The 22,492-nt window shown below is 38.7% G+C and overlaps 2 protein-coding genes and 2 non-coding genes across 6 annotated transcripts in view; 2 read left to right on the top strand and 2 right to left on the bottom strand.

Moving 5' to 3' along the window:
- The window catches only part of HAUS6 (HAUS augmin like complex subunit 6), a 49,939-nt gene extending 37,495 nt beyond the window's left edge, over positions 1 to 12,444 (top strand). For all 3 annotated transcript variants that reach the window (XM_045882468.3, XM_045882467.3, XM_064579398.1), the window contains 6 exons: positions 210 to 291; positions 5,239 to 5,305; positions 5,564 to 5,749; positions 7,585 to 7,720; positions 9,220 to 10,266; positions 11,543 to 12,444. In XM_045882468.3, coding sequence (XP_045738424.1) covers positions 210 to 291; positions 5,239 to 5,305; positions 5,564 to 5,749; positions 7,585 to 7,720; positions 9,220 to 10,266; positions 11,543 to 11,604 — 1,580 coding nt within the window. In that variant the 3' untranslated portion in view covers positions 11,605 to 12,444. The remainder of the gene's footprint in view (positions 1 to 209; positions 292 to 5,238; positions 5,306 to 5,563; positions 5,750 to 7,584; positions 7,721 to 9,219; positions 10,267 to 11,542) is intronic.
- On the top strand, positions 4,987 to 5,117 carry LOC123850343 (small Cajal body-specific RNA 8). The gene has a single exon (XR_006792306.1). It is a non-coding gene; the product is annotated as a small Cajal body-specific RNA 8 (non-coding RNA).
- A 4,115-nt stretch (positions 12,445 to 16,559) lies between the features above and the next one.
- RRAGA (Ras related GTP binding A) lies at positions 16,560 to 18,167 on the bottom strand. Its single transcript, XM_045882469.3, has one exon. The coding sequence runs from the start codon at positions 17,897 to 17,899 to the stop codon at positions 16,958 to 16,960; it is 942 nt and encodes a 313-aa protein (XP_045738425.1). The 5' UTR covers positions 17,900 to 18,167; the 3' UTR covers positions 16,560 to 16,957.
- Positions 18,168 to 21,618: 3,451 nt separating this feature from the next.
- On the bottom strand, positions 21,619 to 21,749 carry LOC135362770 (small nucleolar RNA SNORA63). The gene has a single exon (XR_010407944.1). It is a non-coding gene; the product is annotated as a small nucleolar RNA SNORA63 (small nucleolar RNA).
- Positions 21,750 to 22,492: the final 743 nt, after the last annotated feature.

Genomic DNA, 22,492 nt, shown 5'->3' with positions numbered 1-22,492 from the left:
GGGATCATGACCTGAGTCGAAGGCAGATGCTTAACTGACTGAGCCACCCAGACGTCCCATTGAATAGTTGTCTTTTTCTATTAGCATTTGTATTAGTCTGATTTTTCTGTTTTCTTCTGTTCAGAAGTTTTTCTAGAATTTCAAGATATCCCTGGATATTAGAATATGCAAACATAATTTAAGAGTAATTAATGTTTATTTTCCTTTAGATACACCAAAGCAACAAAACCAAGAAAATGATTGCAGGAGAGCTAGTGATATATCGGGAGCTGTATATGATCTAGGCAACAGGTAAAACAAATGTTTTGATACTGACTTTTTCCCTCCTTCATTAATTTAGTTTCATCTTATTCTAATTGCCATGCTTCTCTATGATGGGGTCATCTGTAGTTTTCTTCTCGTAACCAGAGAATATTTTTCCACTGTGGGTCTGCATTTTCAAGAAAGAGTCAACACTTCTGATACATAGGCATTTTTTCCCCCTTCTCTTGTTTGTCTAAATGTTGGGATTCATAGGGGATTATCTAATATTTGAAGAAAAAAAGCATGTATGCTTTTTTAGATAAATAAAAAATTATCTATAAATAAAAAAATAAAAAATTATCTAATGCAAGCTTGGGAATTTTGCCTTTTTGTGTCTGTGAACTTCTTTGAAACCACTTGTGGCTGTTGACAATCTTAAGAGTTTAAGAGCTTTTGAGATCTAGTCTCCTAGTTTTCAGACTGTTCTGCAGCGCCCTCTGGTGCCGTGGATGAATTTAATTTAGCCCGTCACTGGTCTAATCCTTATTTATTTATTTATTTATCTATCTATCTATCTATTTATTTATTTATTTATGAGATAGAGAGAGCATGAGAGGGGGGAGGGTCAGAGGGAGAAGCAGACCCCCCGCTGAGCAGGGAGCCCCACGCGGGACTCGATCCGGGACTCCAGGATCATGATCTGAGCCGAAGGCAGTCGCTTAACCAACTGAGCCACCCAGGCGCCCTGGTCTAATCCTTTTCCATTTCAACCTGAGCAGCTAGTTCTTTTATCTGTATATGTTGGGGGTTTTACATGCTATTTGATAAAAAGAGTTCCATGCTTTAAAAAAAAAAAAAATAGGAAGACTTCTGATTCAATCTAATCCAAAAATTTAACATATGAAAAAACTAAACCTTAGTTTATTATAATATCCTTCAGGAGTATTCTTATTTTCTTTACTGCCTGTTTTCTTTATTATCCTGTTTTGGCTCTTAAAACAGATGCCAGATTATATAAGCAAAAATCTAAATGTATATAATCTATCTGGGGAATATATTCTTTTTGGAAACTGAGCATTATTAGGTAGCAGTCAAACACACTGAATGGGGTGTTCTGTTGTTTTTTTGGTTTCTGACTACCTTTGACCTAAATAGGGGTCTTTCAGTCCAACTTTCCCATGTAATTGAGGCACAGATATGGAAACAATTTACTTAGGATAATTCTAAAAGAAAATTCTAAATTTTAAATGAATTGAAGTTCTCTTCCTTCTATATACTCTTAATAAGTTAATAAGTTCAAACAGCATAAAAAGAGTCAAAATTTATATGTGAAATTGAGCTATTGGTGGGACGCCTGGGTGGCTCAGTCGGTTAAGCGTCTGCCTTTGGTTCAGGTCATGATCCTGGGATCTTGGGATCGAGCCCCACATTGGGCTCCCTGCTCAGCCGGAAGCCTGTTTCTCCCTCTGCCTGCTGCTTCCCCTGCTTGTGCACGTGTGCTCTCTCTCTGACCAGTAAATAAATAAAATCTTAAAAAACAACAAAAAAAAAGAATTTGAGCTCTTGGCAGTTTCCTGTGCAGTAATTTTCTGATTCACAGGAAGTCAGGATTACTTGTGGAATATTTATATTTTTATTCTTAGATCTGGATGTGATGTTGATTTTCGGAGTACCTAAAGAAAAATAATGAAATCTATTGTGAAGACTTGACATTGACGAGATAGTGAAGTTACTGGGCTTCACTGTTTTACCCCGTTATTTATCACTGTTGTTCTTAAAGCATGCTAGAGGGGAATAGTTGCTGCTTCCCAATCTCAGTTATGTTTTTGGTTTGTCTTTTCCTTGAGAGAGCAAATGAAATATTTGATTAAGGTCTCTTGCTGGACTAAAGATTGATGGAGTTAGTAGATTGATTCATAGATCAGATTTTATTTATGAACTTCATTGAACTTCAAGAATCTTTCTTGAAGCAGAGTTTTGTACTAAGATAAACTATCAGGATTCAATAGGAGCCAGACACATAGCCCCTAAGAATTTAGTTCACATGGAATTCTCTTAATATAGGAAAAAGAGGTTGTATTAAATAAACTTTGATTTCCAGATTTATACTCTTCCAAGCCGTTAGATCTTTTAATTATCTTCTGATACTTTAATTATAGGTTTGGGATATCGAAGGGGGGAGGTGTAGGGGAAGGCTATTGGTGGTAAGGGACAAATAAGTGTTCAATGGGCTATGAATGATTATTGCTGCTTGATAGCAAAACAGAAGAAGGGTGAAGAATTGAGTCACGAGGAAAGAAGCTTGTTGCTCAGAATTCTTTATTGTAAAGGTATTTTGTAATAAAATGTTTTATTGGAAATGCATAATGTAGGTAGACTGTAATACCCTTTTCTTAACGTGTAGTTCAGCTTTTATTTGTAGTGGCATCATCTTAATGTCAGTATCAATGTAGTTAATTTGGAAATTCGTATGTGGATATGATCAATAACAGCTATTCAATTAAAAAACATAGAAGGCATGTAGTTTTTAGCATAATTACTGTGTGTTATTAGCCCTTTCACATGCAGTTGTCACCCACGGGTACCAGAATAGCTGTTGTCTTCTCCATAAATCTCATGGCTGGTTTTGATCAGAGTGAGCTCATGGAGGCTTTACCGTACTTAAAACCAGAATTCAGTGATTGGTGGTGGTACCTTTGCTGTACACTCTGGGCACTACCTTTCTTTGCAGTGGTTTCTGGAAGGGAGGGTTCCATGATATTTCTAGTGGTGGCAATGCAGTTCTAGACTTTTAGCTTCTACAGTTCCTCCTTTATTGCATTTCAGAAATAGGGCAGTATGATCTTGCATGCATGCCAACTAAATATCCTTAGTCTTAGAAATTGAATTCTAATCGCATATCTTTCTCTTTTTATAATTTGTTTGTTATATCTTTAACTGTAGATATATTGTTTTTTTTTTTTTTTTTTTTTTTTAAAGATTTTATTTATTTATTTGACAGAGAGAGAGAGAGAGAGCAGGAACACAAGCAGGGGGAGTGGGAGAGGGAGAAGCAGGCTTCCCGCCGAGCAGGGAGCCCGATATGGGACTCAATCCCAGGACCCTGGGATCATGACCTGAGCTGAAGGCAGACGCTTAACGACTGAGCCACCCAGGCGCCCAACTGTAGATATATTGTAACAACAAAATAAAAATGAAGAATAATTAGCTAAAATTTCTAACGAATCACTTATTAGACTTTTTTCACAAGTTGTTTTTTTGGGCTTTATGTACAAACATATAAATTGAATCCACTCAAAATTTTCTAAACATTAATATCCATAAGTACAGTTTTTGTGTGTTTGTTTTCTTAATAGTATATTACTGATTTTTACTTATAATGGCTTTGTAACATTTCATTTATTTTTTAGACTCAGATTTTCCTCAATTTCTTTTACTACTATAAAAAGCATGTTGTTTCTTATTTTCTTTTGGGTGTACTCTTTCCTTAGGATAAATTCCCATAATGGGAGCGATACTCTGTTTACAGTGCTAGGATTTTGTGGGCCTCAGTTTTGGCATAGGAAGCAGATAGGGAGTAAGGGCTGAGCCAGGGCTGCTTTAAAGTTGGCTTGGATTGAGATGTTAGCAGGGCTGATAGCATGTTGCCAATTCAGAAAAGGGAGAGAGGAAGGGAGAGAATATGTTTCCAGTTTTGTCTCTTATGAGCCTTGTAAGAATGATCGAAATAGAAAAATTTGGTGGCATCTATCCATAGAGCCTCATGCTCAAGTGATGTTTATTCGTTGATTCAGTCAATCCATCGGTTAGTTACAAACATGTATTGCACTGCCAAGTACCAGGCACTGTGTTAGTTCCTGGCAACAGCCAGGAAGGACATAGTCTTTGTCCTCCAGGAGCTCACAATCTGGTGGTGGCATCCTAGTGGCATCTTAGATTGCTAGCCCTGTTTCAGAGGGCTTTTTGATCATTTTAATGTTACTTTTTGGAAAAATTAAGATACAGTCACAGTAGATGATTAGTTTTTTTCTTTTGACATCTAGATTATATTCTGTCGAGGCAGAGTTGAGCCTTGAAGCAGTTTCAGTGATCTTGAATTCTGTTTGGAAGGTAGATAAAGATTCCAAGAAGCTCATATTTGAAAAAGTTTGAAAAAGCATATTTGCTGTTACTTGAAATGTTTTAAAGCTATTAATTTTGTACTTCTGGCTGTGAACAGAAAGCAAAGCACCAACATACTTGATATTGAAAGTGGTCTCCGTGGTAATCTTGACTTTTGTATTACCTGGAGTAGAAAAGCTTTGACCAGTGAGCAGACCCCATCCATGACTGAATTTGAAAGCTCTTTCAAGATAAGATGAAGTTATCATTGCTTTGATGGCTTTAAAAATTTAATTACTTATTTTGTAATTGATGTGTAAGGTTTTTATGTTTATCCAAAGGGGCGAGAGAATCTAAGAGAGTAAGGAATGCTATGTGTAGAATGCAGCAAACTGAAACTGAACAACCTTATCACTTGACTGTAAGTGTAAGTAATGTATGTGCTATCACGCAAGATTCAGCATAAGAGAAACTGATTTTGGACATGAAAGATCAAGTCTCTGTTACAATGAAATTCTGTGATCTGAAGCCTAAGGATAATATAATATAATAATGCGATTCTAGTGTTAATCAAGTCATTCAACCTTATAAAGAATGTTGTTGACTTAAAATATATAGTGGTTAAGGAAAATGTTTGTCATGTGGGAGGCTGATACACAAATGGGGCCGAAGTACTGCTCTGATTGTCACCATCCCTCCCTAGAATAAACTGCCTTTCGATGACCGGGACGAATTGAGGGAAATCGTAACGGACAGATACGGGGCAGACAGTTTCTTTATTTTTTTTTACTTTTTATTATTTTTTTGACAGTTTCTTTAAATTATTCAGATATAGCAAGTGAATGGAATTCTTTCCCGATTATAATTTGGATTTATTATCTTTTTTCCTTTTAGACCTGCTTCTTTCCTGTCACAGCCAGTTTCATCATCAGATAGAAACAGTGTTAGATTACTTGAAAAGGTATATTTTAAAACAATTTTTAATCTGATCAAACTAACTTATGGTAAAATATTATTTTTGCCGCTTTCCCAGTTAATTTGTATTTACATATATCCTATTGCTTCTAAATGGAAATATTGGAATTATTTAATTGTGCCAGTGAACATATGATTTCACAATAATGTTAGCCTTTTATAGGTTTGTGATAGCTCAAGAACCTCTAATTGAAGATCAGCCACAATCATTAAAGTTTCAACATTGCATGTCTGTCTTCTTCAGGACATGAAGATAAGAACTCCTAGAGAAGAAAATGAAACACCTTCTAAGAAGACATCAAAATTTGAAACTAAAGACTGTCTATCATCAGATACTGCAAGGAGTACAGAGAATACTGCATTTACAGGGTCTCTGCCAGCTAAAAATAGGGATCCACTCCAAAAAGAGCAAGATCATCTGGTAGAAGAGGTTAGAAAAAGATTATAATAAGTACACTGAAATATCTATTATTTTCTCATTGGTGTTGAGATTATAAGTGAAGTTACAGTTAATTATTGATTAACTGGTGTTAATTTGGGAAAGGAGGACACAGATAATGAAAATCATGGTTAAAGCAAAATTGGTTCTCCCCAAAAATAGAAATAGATTAATATAAACTTATTTAACATTATATCCATGGTTTAGAATCCATGTCCCATTCTATAAGTATCATCCAAAAGTATAAAAATAACACAGGTAAGGTATTTTTGGAATTAACCATTACATAAATTGCTAGATAAATATACCCAATGATTATACTCTATTAAAATAATCTGCTTTAAAAAAAATAATCTGAATGTTGCTGTTGCTTAGCCAAGCTTCCTCTTTTTTTGAATGTTAGCACAAAGACTATGCAATATCATATTATCACTAAGCATAGTGTTTATCCTTCTGCTTTCTAAATATTTAAAAAGTCATTAAATCCATCATTGTTCATGATCTTGGTTTTCCTGACAAGTGACTTTTCACTGGCAAGTGACTACATAATGCTACTGTTGCTCGATAGTAATATTGTACTATTTACTGCAGAAGTTTACACAGATTCTCAAGCCATTCTCTCATGTTATTTTTATTACATTTCCCACAACATCCCTTAGCATTGTTTGAATTTGGATAAGGAGACTGAAAATAAATCAGCTACTTTATATTCCTGAGAGACTGAAAGAAAAATTTGGTTTAGTGCATATTGATTCAGGTATTGGAGTTCCCTCCTTTATCTCAGTCTTGATCAAAGTAAGTGAACAATGTCCAAATAAGAGAGCTGGATGTCAGTCATTTTCTTGTTTGTAACATGAAGAGGTTAAACCCTTTTCATGGTCTATAAATACTTAAAAATCTTTCAGGTTTATATTATTTCTCTTTGTTGGTTGATGAACTCCACATAAAAGATGTTCAGTCTGTTTTTCTTTCCTGATATAGAAGGAAAGACATTTGCAATTAAAAGAATTTATATTAGCAGTAGAATGGGATGGGATGGAAGGGGAGAGTCCTAAAATCTCATAAAGCTCTGAAAATAAAGTGAAATTAATTTTCTTTAGTAGTGTTCGTGACAAGAAATATTTAGTGTTTGATTCTAAGACATCTTCTGTTTTCATGGGGGAGGGTAAATGGGAGTCTATTTGATTATGGTTCTAGGACGTTTATTTTTTAGGGCTCTTGGGGCAGTGTTTTTAATGTGCATGTTTTTTGTTTTCCAGTTTTATTGAAATTGTACAGTGCTATTTTCATATTGTATACTGTCTCTATTTTAAAATGTACTTCTATGCCTTGTTCACTAATTTATGTCTCATAATGAGGTTTCTGGCAAAGAAGTATGTTGTCAGAGTGTATTTCATTTGTTAATAGAGGTGTTACTGTGCAAGTGGGTTATAATTAAGAAAAAATCTGCTTGCTTTAAAACTAGCTACTTCAGCTGATACAGAATTGTCAAGTTCAAAGATGTGGCAGATAGTAGCTTAGGTCACTGTGTAGTCAGGATTATCTCTGAATCTTCTCAGTTATAAAGATTTTTACCTTTCCTTTATAATGGGATATCCAGTTAAGAGAAGAAGGGCGGAAACAGTTTGATGTTTTAAGTTCACCTTACAGGGCTGTGCCTAGATAGATGAGACAGAGCGGCTGCGAGCTATGTTTTTGAGCGGCTTTTTGTGCCATCTGCTGTGGTAGGGGCTGCTGCCTGGCAGGTGCTGATTTGTTCTTATCAGGGCTTTTGTTGCATTCCACCAATGGATGTGGTAATTTTTGCTTTACCTTTTCTGTTTTAGGTTGCCAGGGCGGTTTTATCTGATTCACCACAGTCCTCTAAAGGAAAAGAAGTAAAATTAGAGGAACTATTTGATTCTCTAGTGTCTAACCCATTCTTAACAAGGAACCAAATTCCCCGAACGCCAGAAAACTTGAGTAAGTTAATAATGATTTCTATCACTTTCTTTCTTAGACATTACTACTGTTAGAACCCTGATCTGACATATCTTCTGAAAACTCACTTTAAAATTCTTTTTCAGTTTAGTGGCAATGGCTCTTTATTTGTTTCGATGTAAGGACTTTTATTGAAGTATTAAATGTGGGTGTTCTCACCGATACGGCAGTTTGTAAGCACTATTATTTTGCCGTGATACTCTACAATTTTGTTTTTGTTGTTTTACTTGTCTCTTTCCTAGAAAATATTTCAATTGACTACTTTTAAAACACCTTCTGCCGGGATGCCTGGGTGGCTCAGTCGGTTAAGTGTCTGCCTTCTGCTCAGGTCATGATCCCAGGGTCCTGCTCAGTGGGGAGCCTGCTTCTCCCTCTGCCCACTGCTCCCCCTGCTTGTGCTCTCTCTCTTCCTCTCTCTCACAAATACATAAAATCTTTAAAAACAAAACAAACAGGGGCACCTGGGTGGCTCAGTTGTTAAGCGTCTGCCTTCAGCTCAGGTCATGATCCCAGGGTCCTGGGATCGAGCCCCACGTTGGGCTCCCTGCTCCGCGGGAGCCTGCTTCTCCCTCTCCCTTTGCCTCTCCCCCTGCTTGTGTTCCCTCTCTCGCTGTGTCTCTCTGTATCTCTGTGTCTCAAATGAATAAATAAAATCTTTTAAAATAAATAAATAAAAACAAAACAAACAAAAAACACCCTCTGCCTCCACATCTGACCTGTGCTCATCATTTATAGATATATAGGCTGTGTCCTTCCAGTCAGCACCCAGCAACATCAGCCAAAAATTGTGTGTATAGGAATCGTTTCTACCCCTCTCTAGCTAGCTAGACTGCCCAGTATTTTTTTCTTATAACCTATAATCTGTGTTGGCAAAATTCTGATTTTGTTGTCCGTATGGCACATCATCCTGGTTGAATTCATATTTGAAGTAAAATTGATTCAGTTCAGGTTGAACCTAGCCACAATCGAGATCATTGGTCAGCAAACTACAAGCTGTGAACCAAATCTTGCTTGCCCTGTGTGTTTTTGTAAATAAAGTTGTATTGAACACAGCCTTGCTGATTTGTCAACATACTGTTTATGGTTGCTTTTATGTTATAGTAGCACAGTTGATAGTCACCACAGACTGATGGCCTACAAAGCCTAAAATACTACTATCTGCCCTTTACAGAAAAATTTTGCTGAATCCTAGCTTAGACGGATGAGAAAACATCTTTCTAATACCTGTAATTTGTATGTGCTGTGTGGAAGTATATGCACATTTCAGGGACAGCTTTTGTTATTTGTGTGTGATCAGTTGGAGAAGGAGTTCTTTCATGTTGTTGGTCTTTGCTTTGTTGTGGAGTCTTGTCATCCAGTGGGCATATCTGTGTAACATATACTGAGTCGGTAGCTTTATGTTGAGTGCTAGAAATGAAGTTTTTAATTTCATGCTCTATTTGGGAATATTAATAAATTGTGTTCCCCCTTCCCTTAATTAGTAAGTGAAATTAGGAGCTCATGGAGAAAAGCTGTCGAAATGGAAGATAACAGAAGTACAGAACCAATTCAGGTGGATACTGAACATAGAGAAGAAGTATTGCCAGAATCCTTACCTGTGTTGCATAACCCAAGAGAAATTAGCAGGACCAGCTTTCTCTCAGCAAGCACTGTATCCAATTCTAGCCATTCCCATTTGCCTGAAGAGAAAGTTGTTTCAGATTGCCTCAAGTGTGTGCCTCAGAAGCATGTGGTGACCAGTCACATAGGTGGACCATTGACAGAAAATCAGTCAGATTTGTTAAGTAAGAAAATAATGTGCAAGCAAGGTTTGGAGTGTGCAGAATTACAGAACAAGCTTTTAGACACTAGCCAAACAGAGACAGTCTCCCCTACTGTAGGGACTAGGAGACTTGTAATGGGTAGCAGTGAAGAAGAGTCTTCTCTTGACCACTTGCAAGCTTCTTACAAGGAACCTTTCATGCATAAAAGTATGTTATGGGACTCTTTTCAAGTATCAGGTGGAACTAGTTCCAGGAGTTTAAAGGATATTGATTTTGGCATATTACATGAAACTCTTCCAGAAGAAGTTGGTAACTTAAGTCTTAATAGCTCCAGTAGTACAGAAGCCAATTTTAAACTGGAGCCAAATAGTCCTATGCACAGTGGCATATTTCCAGAAGATGTTGTGGGAGAAAGACCAACTACTCCAGAATCGGACTGTAATTTACAGGCTATTTGTCGTAGATACGAGGCTCTGAAAAAATCTCTATCCAAGAAAAGGGAAGAAAGTGACCTTTCTAATCCTGAAGCACTTGAAGGACACAAACCAGAATTGAGCCCTATTCCCACAAACATGCAAACAGATGATATGCTTGACTTTTTGGGTACTCATGATTTGCATGTTGACTATACAAAACCATCTTTACGCATGTCCCTTGGTGAAAGGAAACAGTCACTTTCACCACTAATTAAGTTTTCTCCAGTGGAACAAAGATTGAAAACCACAATACCATGTAGTCTTGGAGAACTTCTACCTAATTTAAAAGGTAAGATTTAACTAGACCTGTGCGTATTGACCTATTGAATTTTTCTTTCAACCTCTTGTAACAGGAGTATGCATTGAATGTTGCATGATCTTTATTGTTAATGTGATAAAATTAGTTGTTCCTTCAACTAGGATGAGAAGAGTGAACTTGTCACTTCTATGGGTACTTCCAGAATCTCAAGTGATGGGTATATAGTTTACAGTTAGTGTGGGACAGGGGTGGAAAATAAAACCAAAACCCTGAAACCTATTGCTTTTATAATACAAACAATCAAAAGTAAATCTCGTCAAAATCTTGGCTAGTGGAAGATGGTTCTAAAAATGTTGAGTAACACTATGTATGTTAAATATCATTCTTGTAGTAATAATAATATCTGTAATTTGTTTTGAAATAAATTTGAGGGGGATGGGTGACAAAACAAGATAGGTTAGTGTATTCGTTTCCTGGGGCAGCCATACAAAGTACCACAAACCAGGTACCTTAAAACAACAGAAATTTATTGTCTCTGGATACAATAAGTTCTGAAAGCTGGAATCCAGAATCAAGGTGTTAGCGGGGCCGTGGTCCCTCTGAAGCCACCAGAGGAAGATCCTTCTCGCCTTTCCCAGCTTCTGGTAGCCCCAGCTGTTCCTTGGCTTGTGGTAGCACAGCTCTAATCTCTGCCTCCATCTTCACATGGCTTTCTCCTCTTGTGTGTCTGTGTGCCTTCTTTATAAGGCCACTAGTCATGTAGGTTTAAGTGCCCACCCTACTCCAGAATGACCTCATCCTGATTATATCTTTAATGACCCTCTTTCCAAATAAGGCCGCATTCTGAGGTACTGGGTTAGAAGTTCATCATGTCTTTCTAGGGTACACAGTTCACATAACAGTATTAATTACTGAACTGGATAATGGATACATTGGGCTAATGATAATTTTCTTTATTTTTGTATGTTGAAAATTTTCATTATAGAGATTAAGAAAAAAACCCTGTTCTTAAAGCGTGTTAGAGTAAACATAGATCTGGTGATATAGATTCATTATTTATCACTCTGATTTGCCCATGATAATTAAACACTGGTATATTAAAAAGTATTCTAAGAGGGATGTATTGATACTCTCTGGAGAAAAGGTACCTCAATGAGAATAATGGTAATTTTTATTGTAGTCATTCGCATGTGAACATTTTACTTAAGAAGACTGAAATTTGCTACTATTTGGAATTTGTCCTGTTTAATTTTTTTCTTTGTAATGTTTGATTATCCTTTTCTCTTTTTTAAAATCACCTTTGCAGAAGAAGAAATCTTGAATAAGAGCCTTGATGCAAATGAATTTCCATCAGACTTGAAGAGATGAAGCAGAAGCCCAGTTAATTTAACTCTGATGTACTTAAATTTCAAGCAGTGTCACAGGATAAAAACGGATTTATAATTTAAATACATGTTGGAAGTATAACTCTTTTTCTAGGTCTAAAAAATCCTAAATAATGCCTTTTACCAAACTTTAGTTTTTAGGTAAAGAGTATGTTTGGATTTTTCTCCTTGTATGGATCTGGGGTTAAAAAATGTGAAGTATTTGGGAAGCAGACATCAAGTTTTGTGAAGCCATTTTGATTCCTTGAATAATTTGTAAGCATTAATAGCAAAGTATTAGTTTATTATAATTTCAGTTGATTAACAAACATGAGTGGTTTTTGATATACTTTTATTAACTGGTTAACATAATAACCATTGAATACTGATCTTTCATTTTAGGGAAATACATAACTTTTATTGTTTCTTTATGGAACACTATAGTACTAACCAAAAAAAGTGAGAAAAGTAGTACCTTGGGATGTGTAGTCAAGGTGAAAAAAGTTCAAGTTTGGGAAAGCTCTAAACAGGCTTAATGATTATTTAAGTAGTATGTTGGTCCTGGAAAATGTTTGATGGAATAAAGTGTATGTGATGATAAGTGAAGACTGGGGCAGAGTGAATTTAGAAAAAAGGAAAAAGATGGAAGATGACTAGACACTTTTAAGGAACACTGTCAAACTATAAATCCATTCAATGGGTTGCACAGCAGATTTATATTTAGTCTAATTTAGACTGAGAATTTAATTTAACCCTAGTTTTATATTTTAACAGAAAAAAATGTAAATTAAACATTTATTAGTTTCTGTTTACTGTTGTTGGTTTATTTGGGGGGCATGTTTTTTAGGGAAAGCAGGTGATTTTTATTGTTTTACTTTCCTTCTCAAAAACCATTAGTATGCCACAGCCTATGAATAGCTTCAAAATAACTTGAGAAAACTGAATTCGGCGTACTTGCTCAGTGTCACAGTTAAGTCAGTGGTAAAGCTAGGATTTGACCCTATTTTCCTTACTTAATATACCACAAGACCTTCTAGAAGTAACTAAAAGGCTAGGATAAAGGATATGGCCACAGGAGTTGGCCTCTGATTGACCTTGTGGACTGAATGGGAGTCAGGTGAGGCCTCCCTTACGGTAACGTGCCTCACTCTGTCGTGACCCTTGGCTGAGAAAATGGCTCGTCGCCACCATCAAAGTGTATACATGCCGTTGCCTTCTGTGAACCAGGAGCAGTGAGCATGCACTGGAAAGTTGATAGCACTTATGGTGCCCCTCTGCCTAGCCCAGTTCTTAACCATCAAAACCTTGTCCGTTTGTCTGGAAACTGGTAAGGAGAGGAGAGAAGTTGAAGGGGCGAGTTCTGGAGGTGGATGGGCTTAATTGTTCATCTTCCTTCACTCATTTTGCGCTTTTGCTAAATGGTTTGGTCCCAGTTTGAGGGCCAGTCTTTTTGTGAGAAAAAGAAAAGCACATATAACTTCCTTATTTTGCAGTGGAAAAGAAAGAGGAAGAGTATCTTCTCCTAGGGTGCTATATTCCTTTATTAGTTAATACAACAAATGAGGGACTGTAGATCAACTGGAAAACTATCCTCTAGTCGGCCATAAGAAAACCCACTAACCTGTAAATCCAGAATTAACGTATTAGGGAGGAGGTAGGACTGTTAGCTTCCACAACGTGCCAGGGCCATTCCTAGACATTAATACATGTTTTATTCAGTTGTCATAACTCTACTGTTAGACAGTGGTTATTGTACCTATTTCACAGTGATACTGAAGCTAGGGAGCTTAAACGACTTGTCTAAGGTGGACTCAAGGAATCATTTGGGAAACATCCTAAAAGCTGTAGATTCTGTAGGTCTAAAATGGGGATTAAAAATCTACATTTTAAAAATGCTTCCCTGGTGATTCTTAGGTTCAATAATAAGATTGAGAAGCACTGCTGGGGGATATAGAGTCACATTTAGCCTTGGGGTACCTTAAAGAAGCAAGTATATTATTATATATGTACTGCTTTAGAGGTTAATTGATAAGGTAGTGCAAGTTCAACAGTAAGGGCGGGAGGCCCTTAACTACTGAGAATCAAAAGATCAAAATGTCTCTGGACAGTATGGATTTACAAAAACCACATTGTTAAGTGAGTCATACCTGGAATAGGTTGGGAGTTTGGCATTCTTTCCTGTCCTTTATATGCCAGTAGTATTAATAAAAATATCTCTGATTTATCAGTTTCTCCTAAACCATTGTGATTATGACGTAACTGCCTTCAGGCTCTTCCCGCTCCAGTGTTGCCTGCAGAGCTACCTTTTGACTTTAGGACTGTTTTGATCACTTAGTTTAAAATTCCATTAATGGTTTATTGCTAATTCCAGAATAGAGTTAAAATTTAAAGGCATATCTGTCCCCTGTGTAGATTCCTCTATTCCCCTTCCACTATCATTTCTCATTTTTTTACTGAACTGCTTTTGTGATCGTGGTTCTTTAGAAATCTTAATTCACAATTCTAGCTGTCCTTTAGGGCTCAGACCGAATGTCACTTCCACCTTGAAGTCCTCATTTGTCCCTTCCATATTCATGGATTTAGCTCTTTAAAATCTGTAGTTTATCTTTATTCATTTAGTATTTTTCACGTAGTGCTTTTATCGTATTTTTTCATGGTTGCATGTGTGTGATCTTTCCAGTCATACTGATGATACACATATGGACATAATGTACCTTTGTAGATGTGGGAGGTGTGTGTCCACACATACATATCCTCAAGGGCCATGGATCATCTTTAGCAAATACTTAAGTATTGGAATTGTTTTCTTTGCCTCCTATGTGATGGGATTAAAATAATGGTAGAGTGCTAATTATTGCTGTACTTTTTCTCATTACATTCATCTTAGATGATACAGAATGTACCTCGTTTTATTCACTATTTGTAAGATAAAGGTGTGTAATTGACTTCTATGTCAACTTGAAACTTTAGTAACGAAAGACAGAATGTCCTAATTGTTTTAAATGTTTAAAGAGGACAAGCATGTAATATTTAACATGAAAAATGTTACCAAGTGGAATAAAGAGTATTTGAGGCCAAAAAAACCCCCCCAAAACGCAAAAAACATTTGGGGGGAATTTAACTGAAAAAATACAAGTATTTTGAAACCATTTTTTACCATGATCTATGAAGTCAGTTTTATCTAAGGGAGAAAAACAGGAATTCTTGAGAACTTTATAAAGGAAACCTTATTTTTTTTCCTACTTAGAATTCTAAATTAAACAAAATAAATGTTTAAGGAAATTTTCCATAATGTAAAAGTAATGGAAATTTTCCATAATGTAAAATGCAAAGGTAAAATTCTTTTACATTATCTTGCAGATACATAGTTGCTTTCACCTTAGGCACTGTGCCAGTCCACATGCTATATTTAAAATATTTGTGAGTCCTCTATGGGACTATTTGTAAATATGTTCTCTTTACTATAGCCTTGAATAAACATTCAGTATCATACCACCTGGCTCTGGAATTTCCTATATAATATAAAAAAGAACTATGCCCTGCACATCCTAGAATGATCACATATAAAGGTCTACCAGTAATTTAATCAACCAAAGAAATTTGAGAGGTTAAGTGATTCAGATAAAAGTATTTTGTTACTGCCATTTTAATTAGATTTACTAAATGCGGTATTTTAAAAAGGAAATCTTAAGTTTTTAACATCTGGAGCCTTTTAACTTATTGCCAAAGGCCCTATGTAGAAGAGTTTAATAACTTAGATCTGAATAGTTTCTTGCTCTTCATGGGTAGGGACTTTGTCATCCACAGCTGCTGCTATAAAGGTCTTGGAAAAGCTAAGGCTCTATTCTATTTAATGTCTGTATTCAAAGGTAATGCGTCCTTTGTAAAATGGTGAGAAGACTGTATCAGAGAGGTCTCCTGGCTCTAAAATACTTAGATTTCATTTAAAAGCATAAGGCAGTTGGAATAGGACATTTTAAGGGTTTTCTGACTTCACTGTACCACACTGACAATCCAAATTAGGAACCTTAGAATCCTTCCCTAAAAACTGGCAGTCTTAAGACTCTGATTCAGTATTAACTGATTTCCAGATAGATAAAGATGGGGAAGTGAGTTTGCCCAAAGTGAACGAAACACTGTTCTTTGAGAAGTCGCTTAACTTTCTGGGCTGCAGTTTACTTAATCTGTAAAATTAGGGGAATTATATGAAGGCGTAGTGTACACCTGAAAAGCTAAGATTTTTAGGATTAACTTTTGTTAATGGAGGAAATAGTGGGGAGTAATGGTCAAGAAAGGGGTAGGTCTGTAATCATACTGCCTAAGTTCAGCTGTATGACCTTAATAAGGTCGTATCAGTTTTCTCACCTATTAAGAAATAAAAGTAATCTACCTCAGGCTGTGGATTAAAGAATACACATCAAGTATTTAAGAGTACCTGGCATTTAGCAAGGGCTCGAACATTTAGCTAGGCTTCAGTAATTTGGGAGTAGGCATTTAAGGGGTGGGTGGGTAGGTGGGGAGAATGGCTCAGGTGGTCGTACTGATAGCGGACATGTAGTACTGAGTATGTCAGGCACCATTCTAAATGCTTTCCATGTTGCTTTGATTTTTTTTTTAACAATCCTAAAAGTAGAGCTACTCTTACCCACACTTCACAAATGAGGAAACAGCAGAATGAAATTAAGTACCTTGCCCAGTTCACAGAGCTAGCAAGTGAAGGGACAATATGAACTCAACTCAGGTGGTCTAGCCTCAGAGCCCCTACTCTTAGTTGCTCTGCTTCCAGCTGCCATTCACTATTGCTAAGGTGATGGGGACTAGATCACAAAATTAAAATTTACCAGTTAAGCATTACTTGCGGGCAGTGAGAATCTTTGTTTACACATTAGCCAAAGTTATTTCAAGTAAGACCATATTTTAAATTGCTAACAGCAATGTTTATTCATGACTGAAGCCAAGAAGGATTTATAAATGCATTTTAATACCTTGCTGATAAAATAGTAACATTCCATCTTTGCAATCTTGTAAGGAATACAGGAAGATACTGTAAAGGCTTTAATGTGTGTATCTATTATAACCAGGTAATCAGAACGCGCACACGCACGCGCACACACACACCACCTACTTTAGTGTTACACCATACCAACTTTTCAGAAAGGCCATCTTGAAGCTCTACTGGATAGCTGAGTAAATAGCGTCCAAGGTTCAAAGACGAGGGAGTAGGGGAGAAAGAAGTAAGCAGCACACATGTCAAAGCCCACTTTAAAGCACAGGACATCATGAATATTAAAAAAAAAAAAGATGCGGGGGAGGGGGAAAGGCAATTCAGCATTTTCAGAAGGGGCATTTGGCAATATTCAACGCATCAGGAGGCTGTGCTTGGGACCATCCACTCTCTCCAGCTTCTCAAAGTGTTTCCTGGCATTGCGGATGTTGATCAGAGTAGCTGCAGAAGGGATCGACGGATCCGACATAACAACCATCACGTACGTGTTTGATGTGAAGATGTCGATGAAAGCAGCGAAGTTAGAATTCCGAACTTCCATGCTCTGGAAAGAAGCGGCTAATTTACTGCAGCTCAGCTTGAACTGCTTAATGATGTTGCTGATCTTCTCAAACCGGTGGACATCACGCTGCTCTTTGCACTGGTAATGGGAAATGACCAAGAATGTAGCTCTCTCGAACAGCAGGACTTCGTCGGCCTCAATAATTTGGGCAAAATTCCTTAGGTTCATCTCCAGCTGCTGAACATTGGGAATCAGCTGATAGACAATACTGGACCAGGCTTTGTAGAGCGTTTCGTCCCAGATGGAGGTTCGAAAACAAGCGCATTCCAGTGGGCGAGACAAACGCCTCAGGTCTTCCTCTCGCTCCTTAAAAATCAGGTCACGCTGATCCTCCTGAACCAGATCCATTTTGTGCACCAGGCAGAAGATTTTGGCATCGGGAGAGTTCTGGAGGATGGCCTCCAGACAAGACTGGTAATAATGCATGTCCTTTTCCAGTTCGCGGCTCTCCACGTCAAACACGTAAATCAAAACCTCGACGTTCCGGAAGATGTTGTCCCGCTGGCTGGTGAAGTAATTTTCCATGAAGGTGTCCTGACCGCCACAGTCCCACAGGTTGAGCACCAGGTTGCCCAGGAATCGGACGTGGGAGTGCTCCACATCAATGGTGGCACCCAGGCGCCGGGTGTCGCGGGCGATATAATTTGCAAAGATAATCGACCGCATGCTGGTCTTCCCCGACCCGCTCTTCCCCATCAACAGCACCTTTTTCTTCATGGCTGTATTTGGCATCACCCGCCGGAGCCGCCGCGGACTGGGCCTCAGGGCGCGGCCTAACTGCAGCGCGGAGGGAGGGCGGGGTCGGGGCTGGCGGGCTCTCCGCAGGCCGGGCCGCGCAGCTGTGCGGTCGGCGCCGCCGAAAGCGAGAGATCTGGGCTGGAAAGGCCGCGGCAGGGGCGAGCTCTTCCTCGGAGGCGAGCGCCCTGGGTGAGACGGCTGCAGCGCTTCGGAGAAAAGCTCCCCTTCCGGAGAACAGTGCCGCGGCGTCTCGGCGGCCACCCACTTCCGGCGGCGATCTCGCGAGAGCGCCCGCGCTCGGCGCTCAGGGCCCAAGGCGCTTTGAGAAGCTGCTCTTTCAGTGAACCCGAGCTGGGGCCACCCGAGAAAGATAAAATGGAAGGGGAACCCAGCAGTCGGGTGTCGGTTTTCCTCTCTAAACTGGGTTTACGGTTGCAAGGTGTACGTGTGCGGTCGGTTGGGAGAATGCTGCCATCTCGTGGCCAAATGTCCCCCCACCCAGCACAGCACAGCTCGCTTTCGGAGCGCCGTGTGCTCGGGTGGGTTTCGGTCAGGGCGGCGGGCAGGTGAAGCGGAGGAAGGCCGGACTTCACAGCCCAGCGAGGCCTCCTCGGATTCCCTGGTTTGCTGCTTACGAGGGCACGATAAATGAACACTGCAGATGAGGAAAGTGAGACCTGGGAAAGTTAGGTGACTGCCCAGTGCTACACGGTGAGATGGTAGGAAATCCCCACTGGGAGGTGGACTGACTCCCAGTTAGTGCTTTTTCCACTTGGAAGCAAGTTCCTTTCTCACAGCTCCTTTTCCGGTAACCTCAGGCTTCAGAATTTATGATCAGCGTCCCAGAGCTCGAGGAAATTACGGTATAGAACCTATGCAGTGGCTCAGTCCTCACGAAAACCCTATGAATAAACAACCCTATTTTCAAGTGAGTAAATCCAAGCTTAGAGGGGCTAAGTAATTTTACCAAGTTACACACCTATTAAATGATGCAATGCAATTTATCTATTTTTAAAATATAAATTGTATATATTTAAGGTGTACAACGTGATTTTGATAGTGAAATGATAACGCAGTCAGACTAACATACCTCATAGTTCTCTTTGTGGTGAGAGCACGTGAAATCCACTCTCAGCAAATTTTCAGTGTTCAATACAGTATTAACTATAGTCATCTTGTGGCAGGTTAACTCTCGACACTTACTCCTCCTGCATAACTGCAACTTTGTACCCTTTGACCAATATCTCCCCATTTCCTCCACCTCCTTGTGCCCGGAAATCACCATTCTACCCTCTGCTACTATGTACTTGACTTTTTAAGATTCTACATAGTTGAGATCCTGCGAGCTTTTTTCTTTCTTTGTCTAGCTTATTTCACTCAGCATAATGTCATCCAGGTTCATTCATGTTGTTGGAAATGACAGGATCTCCTTTTTTTTTTTTTAAGATTTTGTTTATTTATTTGAGAGAGAGAGAATGAGAGACAGAGAGCATGAGAGGGAGGAAGGTCAGAGGGAGAAGCAGACTCCCTGCCGAGCAGGGAGCCCGATGCGGGACTCGATCCCGGGACTCCAGGATCATGACCTGAGCTGAAGGCAGTTGCTTAACCAACTGAGCCACCCAGGCGCCCCCCAACTGATATTTCTTTTTATTTATTTATTTTTAAGATTTTATTTATTTGCGAGAGAAAGAATGAGAGACAGAGAGCATGAGAGGGAGGAGGGTCAGAGGGAGAAGCAGACTCCCCGCTGAGCAGGGAGCCCGATGCGGGACTCGATCCCGGGACTCCAGGATCATGACCTGAGCCAAAGGCAGTCGCTTAACCAACTGAGCCACCCAGGCGCCCGACAGGATCTCCTTTTTAAAGGCTGGATAATGTTTCACTGTATATACAAACCACCATTTCTTTTTTAAAATTTTCATTATTTTTTATTGTTTTTTAAAGATTATTTGTTTGAGAGTGAGAGAGAGCACACAAGCAGGGGGGAGGGGCAGAGGGAGAAGCAGGCTCCCTGCTGAGCAAGGAGCCCTATGCCCTAATCAGTCCCAGGACCCTGGGATCATGACCTGAGCTGAAGGTAGAAGCCTAACTGACTGAACCACCCAGGTGCACCTCTTTTTTTAATTGTAAAATTTTATTTTGATTTTGTTTAAAACAACACACTTTCAGTTTAATGAGCCACCAAGAATGTTCTCTAACACTATATTCTACAAGTAGATATTAACATAGATTTTACCTAAAATATATCAATAGTAGATATTCCTCTCCTCCCTTAGAGAAGTTGAAGATTCTTTATTATTAGCATTCGATTTATTTAAATTCTTCTAGTATTTATGTTGGACTGTAGTGATAGTTTTCCCCCCAGTTTTACTGACATATAGCTGATGTGTAACACTGTATTAGTTTTAGGTGTATGACAATGATTTGATATATGTGTATATTGTCAAATGATTACAATAAGTTTAGTTAACATCCCCATCACCTCAGGTAGTTACAAGCCCCCCTCCTTTGGCCGTGAGAACTTTTAAGATTACACTCTTGGTAAATTTCAAATATACAATATAGTACTCATAACTATTGGCACCATGTTGTACATTACATCCCCAGAACTAATTTATCTTACAATTCAAAGTTTGTACCTTTGACCACCTTCACCCATTTTTCCCACTTCCCAATCCCTGCCTCTGGCAACCATCAATCTATTTTCTGTATCTATGTTTGTTTTTTTAGATTCCGCATGTAAAGGAGATCATACAGTATTTGTCTGTCTTTGATTTATTTCATTCAGCATGCCTTCAAGATCCATTCATGTCACAAATGGCAGGATTTCCTTCTTTGTTTTGATGGGTGAATAATATATATTCTATAATCATATGATTTAATCTATATATCACATAATATCATAATAGTTCCTATATGACATATTCTTTCTTCATCCATTGATGGAGACTAGGTTGTTTGCATGTCTTGGCTACTGTAAATAATCCTGCAACGAATGGGGGAGGGGTACAGATTATCTTTTCCAGATAGTGTTTTCATTTCCTTTGGATATATACCCAGAAATGGGATCATTGAGTCATACGGTAGGTCTGTTTTTAATTCTTTTGAAGAACCCCCGTACTGTTTTCCATAGTAGCTATACAGTTTGCATTCCACCAATAGTGCACAAAGTTGCCTTCTTTCCCACATGCTCACCAACACTTATCTCTTGTCTTTTTTTGTTTTTTAAGATTTTATTTATTTGTCAGAGAGACCGAGAGAGGGAACACAAGCAGGGGGAGTGGGAGAGGGAGAAGCAGGCTCCCCACTGAGCAAGGAGCCTGATGCGGGACTCGATCCCAGGACCCTGGGATCATGACCTGAGCTCAAGGCAGACACTCAACAACTGAGCTGCCCAGGTGCCCCATCGTGTATAATCTTTTTGATGTGTTTTTGAATTTGGTTTGCTAGTATTTTATTTTATTTTATTTTATTTATTTATTTATTTATTTTTTTTTTAAAGATTTTATTTATTTATTTGACAGAGAGAGACACAGCGAGAGAGGGAATACAAGCAGGGGGAGTGGGAGAGGGAGAAGTAGACTCCCCGCTGAGCAGGGAGCCCGATGTGGGGCTCGATCCCAGGACCCTGGGATCATGACCTGAGCCGAAGGCAGACGCTTAATGACTGAGCCACCCAGGTGCCCCTCAAGTCAGTGTTTTACTTGGTAAACATGTCTGAGACCATGCATCCCTGGCTGCTAAGCACCATGGCGGACAGGGCTAGAAAGGTAACAGCTTTAGTTTGAGCAGGGGGCAAAGACAAGGCAGCACTTTACAGCTACATTGTAACTAGATCCTGCATCGGTTTGCTAGTATTTTATTGAGGATTTTTGCATCTTATGTTCATCAGAGGTACAGGCCTATAGCTTTTTTGTTTTTGTTTTTTCCTAGTGGTATCTTTACACTGGCCTCATAAAATAAGTTTGGAAGTATTCCCTTTCCTTTAATTCTTGGAAAAAATTTTTTTTGATTTTTTTTCTTTTCTTTTTTTTATTCTTATGTTAATCCCCATACATTACATCATTAGTTTTAGATGAAGTGTTCCATGATTCATTGTTTGTGCATAACACCCAGTGCTCCATGCAGAATGTGCCCTCCTCAATACCCACCACCAGGCTAACCCATCCTCCCACCCCTCTCCCCTCTAGAACCCTCAGTTTGTTTTTCAGAGTCCATCGTCTCTCATGGTTCGTCTACCCCTCCAATTTCCCCCGCTTCATTCTTCCCCTCCCGCTACCTTCTTCTTTTTTTTTCCTTAACATATATTGCATTATTTGTTTCAGAGGTACAGATCTGAGATTCAACAGTCTTGCACAATTCACAGCACTTACCAGAGCACATACCTTCCCCAGTGTCTATCACCCAGTCACCCCCATCCCTCCCACCCCACCCCCCACTCCAGCAACCCTCAGTTTGTTTCCTGAAATTAAGAATTCCTCATATCAGTGAGATCATATGATACATGTCTTTCTCTGTTTGACTTCTTTCTTTTTTTTTTTTTTTAAGATTTTTAAAATTTATTTATTTGAGACAGAAAGAATGAGA

Source organism: Mirounga angustirostris, unplaced genomic scaffold, assembly GCF_029215605.1.
Source record: "Mirounga angustirostris isolate CCGP_5_RB_7025 unplaced genomic scaffold, mMirAng1.0.hap1 SCAF_15, whole genome shotgun sequence".
Taxonomy (NCBI): Eukaryota; Metazoa; Chordata; class Mammalia; order Carnivora; family Phocidae; genus Mirounga; species Mirounga angustirostris.
The sequence above is the reverse complement of the archived record's forward strand: the minus strand, read 5'-3'. Positions and strand labels throughout refer to the sequence as shown.

What these genes read in the sequence shown, in the direction of transcription:
- RRAGA (XM_045882469.3), bottom strand. Translation starts at nt 17,899, where the DNA reads ATGCCAAATACAGCCATGAAGAAAAAGGTGCTGTTGATGGGGAAGAGC.